At 41.8% G+C, this 6,000-nt stretch overlaps 1 protein-coding gene across 1 annotated transcript in view; it reads right to left on the bottom strand.

Moving 5' to 3' along the window:
- Positions 1-771: 771 nt before the first annotated feature.
- The window catches only part of LOC126484762 (cytochrome P450 6k1-like), a 90,848-nt gene continuing 85,619 nt past the window's right edge, over positions 772-6,000 (bottom strand). Inside the window, exon 8 of the mRNA XM_050108358.1 lies at positions 772-962. Within this exon, the coding sequence (XP_049964315.1) occupies positions 790-962 (173 nt within the window). The 3' untranslated portion in view covers positions 772-789. The remainder of the gene's footprint in view (positions 963-6,000) is intronic.

The raw sequence follows: 6,000 nt of genomic DNA, 5'->3' as shown, positions 1-6,000 counted from the left end.
CAGACTAGTTTACGGTTTGACATCCGTTTTCATATCAACATAATGTTAAGGTCAATAACCTAACTGAAAGTTGTTGATGATACCTGTCATATGCCAGATGTTTTGTTTCTTGGTTCTAGCTTAACTTGTATCATAGATTTATCGAGTGCAAATTTCCGTTGCCTCTGGCGACTTACTTCACGCAATCAAAAGATTATGGCTGCACTTAAGAGACGGAGAAATAGTACGTTCAAACAAAAAGTCAGTCAGCAGCACTTAATATTTTAAACTGAACAAACGACGATGTTTATTACAATTAACTGCAGAAGTAATTGTGCACTCTGAAAGCTATTACAAAAAAGTAAAGGCGCCCTCATCTGAAAATTGGTCTGAACTCCCCAGTGCTTTGCCAGGAGTGGTTACATTGGACATAGTTGCCCTTGCCTTTGTCCGACATTTGAACTGGCTTTCCCGTCAGCTATTAGGGAAGCTACTCTTTGACACCGAAGTTGAACCAAGGAAAGCTTTCATACTCTATCAACAATACGTATTAAAACGTACATCGCAAACGAATGTCTTACGTGATCGTTCGAACTCATACATATAAACGATGCAAATTTGAGTTCTGAGATTGTTCTGATCTGAGTGTTATGTAAGGCATCACATTTCTTCTCAGAAAACAGAGAATCTTATTTATTGTAAAAGATGTTACAAGAAACACTGAATAACGTAAATATCTATATTATACTATGTTCAGTATTGAAAACGATGAGACAATTTATATAAGCCACATAATGGTGGTTATAATCGCTACGCTTTGTTTCTCTTGCTCAGCCTCAACTGGATGCCGCCTGTTGGTGTGAGGACAAACGCCCTCGGCTCGAATGACAGATGGCGGACGGTCTTCTCGCACGGTTCGATGCTGTATTTTGAGAGTATATGTATGAGCCCCACTTTCGTCTGCAGTAGCCCAAATCTCATTCCTGAAACAAGAGAAATCTGTCATTTTCTAACAGTAGCTTCTCACATTCTGTAACAATAATGGACGAAGTTGTCAATCATAAACTGTCGACTAGCGACGTTGTATAAATTTGAACATTTGCAAATACATGTTCATAGGAGTTTTAGCTTCATACGATTTTTTGCAGCAAAGCTAACTAGGTTAATAAAGTAAGCATTTATTTCAAAATATGCATATTCCTATGAATGTAAATTTTCTCTACATCCATGCCAAGTACGTATACTGCCTAGCAAAAAAAAGTGAAACATCCAAGTAGATATGGTCGGTTGTCAATATAATATCAGTTTATAGTACAATTGTGGGATTGTTTAAGCACATTTCGATATCGTCATATTTTCTATATGATGACCAGTACTTCGATCAGTAGGAGGGCGTGCGATGGGAAGCCCGTTAGCTCCATCCATAGCCACCTTTTTATGGAGAAATTTGAAGACATGGCTTCGGACACGGCTACCGCTAAGAAAAGATCCTTTCGTTGTTGTGTTGACAACACTTTTATTATTTGGCCCCACGGAGGTGAGAAATTGGGAGAATTCTTAGAACAGTTATACTGCATTCACGACCTCGTTAGGTTTACAACGGAAGCAGAGATAGAGCAGTATTCGTCAGGCCGCACACAGCCCGAATGAAGTATTGATGTGAGAAGTGGTTCTGACTGAGCCGTATTTTACGAGGGTCACTCCAAAAAAAATGTACACTATTTTTGTAAAAATACAGTTTTCATTGTGCATCTGTGAAAGTTTTACAGTGTGTGGATACGTCCTTCCCGCTTGTTTTCAAACTTAGTTCAACCTGTTCCCGTGAGTGGCGCCATCACAACATGTCTTCAAGATGGCTGCTACACTTGACGTTCGCCAGAGGGAACTTGCTGTCATAGAGCTCCTGTGCTGTGAAAACGAGACAGTGGGAAACATCCACAAGAGGTTGAAAAAGGTGTATGGAGATGCTGCTGTCGATCGCAGTACAGTTAGTCGGTGGGCAAGCAGGTTACGTGATGAAAGCGGGCACGGCAATATTGAGGATTGTACTCGCAGCGGGCAGGCCTCGTACTGCACACACTCCAGACAATGTGCAGAGAGTTAACGAATTGGTGACTGCTGGCAGAAGCATCACAGTGAACGAATTGTCACGCTACGTTGGGATAGGGGAAGGAAGTGTTTGCAGAATACTGATAGCGTTGGCGTTAAAAAAGGTTTGTGCCAGGTGGGTTCCCAGGTGGTTGACAGTGGCTCACAAAGAAACAAGAAAAACGGTACGCAGCGAACTTTTGGAACAGTACGAGAATGGTTGAGATGAATTTCTTGGAAGAATTGTGACAGGTGATGAAACATGGCTCCATCATTTTTCACCAGAGACGAAGAGGCAATCAATGGAGTGGCATCATGCAAATTCACCCAAGAAAAAAAATGCAAGACCACACCTTCTGCTGGAAAAGTTATGGCTACGGTGTTTTTCGAAGCACTCTTGCTTGTGGACATCATGCCAAGTGGAACCACCATAAATTCTGATGCATATGTGACGACACTGAAGAAACTTCAAGATCGACTGAGTCGTGTTCGACCACATCGGCAAAAGCAGGATGTTTTGCTGTTGCACGACAATGCACGGCGACATGTCAGTCTAAAAACCATGGAAGCGATCACAAAACTCGGATGGACAACACTGAAACACCCGCCTTACAGTCCTCACCTGGCTCTATGTGACTGTGATCTCACTGGGAAACTGAAAGACACTCTTCGTGAAACAAGGTTTGATGATGATGACTCCCTTCTGCACGGTGATCAACAGTGGCTCCAGCAGGTTGGTCCAGAATTTTACCGTGCAGGTATGCAGGCGCTGGTTCCAAGATGGGGTAAGGCAGTTGAGAGGGATGGACATTATGCGGAGAAATGAAAATATTGCTCCTAAAGGATGTATCTACACACTGTAAAACTTAAAAAAATTAAGAATAAATGATGGATTAAAAAAAATTGTGTGCATTTCTTTTGGAGTGGCCCTCGTATAATAACACGCTTCTAGCAACTAATAGCAGATTCCAAAAACATCGGTTAACGTTAAGAGCTTCTTAAGAGTGTATTTTTCTTGCTGAGCACAAACAAAAATACTTACAGAGGCAGTACTGTTTTAAGAAATGCTTAATTTTAACTGACATTCGAGACTTCGGCCGTGATCTACGTAAAGCTGCCACTTACGTCAGGGGCAGAGTGGTATGTTGCGCGGCCACTGCAGCGTTAATAGAAGTAAGAGGGGGAATATTTTATTGTTTTTCTTCCAATGGTGACAATTCACAAGCGTGTCCAACTAGCACCTTTCAGCTGCTGTGGTATAACTGTCAGACTGTAGTAACATGAATCAGTGAATGCGCGTTGTAGAAACGGTCATCCTAAAATGTGGCACATGTTTGTAGCAAATAATATGAAATCAAATAAAAACTCTCGTAATACAATGCAGTGAGTAAGGAAATGACATACGAAACATTTAGTAAACATTTCTGATCGTGTCTCATAATTCAATTACTGTTATTAATTAATATAACAGAGCAATATATGAAGGGCTTATTTCAATAGTGATACAAGTCCATTTTTGTTCATTCTGAGATACAGAATCCTCAAGTTAAATGAGCGCTGAAAAATCTGCAGTTGAGATACCAGAAATATTCAAGTATATATACTATCTCAACTGCAGATTTTTCAGCGCTCATTTAACTTCAGGACTCTGTATCTCACAATGAACAAAAATGGACTTGTGCCACTATTGAAATAAGCCCTTCACATGTACATTACCAATTAATTGCAAGGTCGATTGAGGAAGATGTTTTAAAGCGGCAAAGACGGGAAAAGTGGCCATTACATATCTTTTGCTCTGTACGGTGATGTTGCTTGCCGGGAAGTGGTCAGACTAGTGATAATCTACAGTGATAAGCAAAAACATCATGACCTCTGCCTACGGCGACGTTGGAGGCCACCTGGTGGCGTTATGGGCAATAGACGCAGTAAAAAAAAAAAATGGTTCAAATGGCTCTGAGCACTATGGGACTTAACTTCTGAGGTCATCAGTCCACTAGAACTTAGAACTACTTAAACCTAACTAACCTAAGGACATCACACACATCCATGCCCGAAGCAAGATTCGAACCTGTGACCGTAGCGGTCGCGCGGTTCCACACTGTAGCGCCTAGAACCTCTCGCCCATCCCGGCCGGCTAGACACGGTAACTAAAGTATGTAAGCGGAGCAGACACGGAGGGGGATCACGCTAGCTGAGATATGGACTGAAAATGCTGAAATCTATTGAGATAGACGACTTTGTCAAGGGCAGATTATTATTACACAGAGGCTGTGAAAGAGCACCTCGACAACGGAGAAGCTGATCGAATGTTCACGTGCAACTGTCGTGAGCATCTACGGAAAGAGGTACAAGGACAGTGATACTACCACTAGGTGCTAAATGGTTGGACGCCCACGGCTCATCACAGAATGTGTCCGGAGTCTTGTCTGTTCTGTAAAATAGGATAGATGATCTGTGGCACCTCTGTCGAAAGAGTACAATGCTGGTGCACGCACAAGTGTTTCGGAGAACACTTTCATCGTACACTGTTGAACATGGAGCTCCGCAGCTGACCAAACCTACGTGCTGACATGTTGACCCAACGACATCTAATGCCACACACCTGCACAAAAGCTACCAATAAACTGTCGGATGCCTGATACGAAGAATCAGTGATGTATTTCGTTCCAAAGACGAACAAACAAGCTACTAAGCAGGTGGTCACAATGTTTTGAGTCCTCAGTGTTCATCACCATTGTCGTCAGTGAGACGGACAGAGGAGTTTCGCTCTGTTACTTTTTACTAAAAACTTCTTTTTATTTTTGAGTCGTCTAGTATAGTATAAGTCATTTATATTGTAAGGGTGTGGTTCGTTTTCTCTTTATTCTTGAATCGAGAACAACTGTATGAGGTGAAATAACAAGTTTAATGTCGCAATATTTTTCACCAATTACAGCTTTTCACACACCGTCAGGTGGCTTGCGGAGTATGGATATAGATGTAGATGTTTTCAGCTCGCCAATATAAAAACAGCGCAATGGATAACGCATCTTGCCAACATCAAAAAGTGAAATAACTTTATACACAACAGTGTTAAATATTAACTCTCTGAAAGAACATTAATCTTAAGCACAATATTACGAAAATTTAATTGGAAGTTTCTTTACTTTAATCCTAAACACAATAATATGAAAGTTTAATTGGATGTTTCTTTACAAACTTGCTCCTACACATATGTTATGAGGTTGGTTAGTACTACGAGAATCGTCTGATTCCGGTTCAAAGTTAGGTACTATTTAGGATGACAATCAAGTCAACGGTGGATGGTTAGTCAAGTGACAAATTTGAGCGCAAGATTACCCAAGACTGCTCGAGTTTACAGTGGACGCAAGCGCGTGAACCAACGAAGTTTACGCATCTGCACTTGGTATTTACCTTCAGGTGCGACGTGCTGCTGTCTGCAAGGTCGCTCTCTTCTACTGAAATTCCTACAAATCTAATCCGGCCTTTGCTGAACTTTCCAGCAGAAACTTTCCCTATGTTTCTCGTCATACGAGAAAATATATACTCAGCCGTAGTCTTATTATGTGGCGATATACACGCGCATGATCGGAGCAGCGTGCATATTATAGTGCCCTCTCAGTTCTCGCAAGAACTATTAATTAATTTGGCTGGTTCGTTTCTCCACAGTTGGAGCTAAACGTTGCTACAGCTAATTTCTAGCTGGAGGGCAGCCGCTGTGAACGCAGTGTCCACACCAATTTCTTCTCTGCGTCGTACGGAGCCTTTAGCGCTCCGTTCTGCACTTGACGCCAGTTCAGAGAAGAGTCTCCACTAAAACTTCTCTCTTGTCCTACTCATAACAGAACTGCCTCCCTCCACTTGGGTTCCTCTTTTGTGTCACGGCTTTTTTCGACCAATAGGAGCGTTCCTCTTATTGTGTAGAAACATCCT

This window comes from Schistocerca serialis, chromosome 6, assembly GCF_023864345.2.
Source record: "Schistocerca serialis cubense isolate TAMUIC-IGC-003099 chromosome 6, iqSchSeri2.2, whole genome shotgun sequence".
In the NCBI taxonomy this organism is placed as follows: Eukaryota; Metazoa; Arthropoda; class Insecta; order Orthoptera; family Acrididae; genus Schistocerca; species Schistocerca serialis.
Note: the sequence above shows the minus strand (reverse complement) of the source record. Positions and strands in the feature narration are given on the sequence as shown.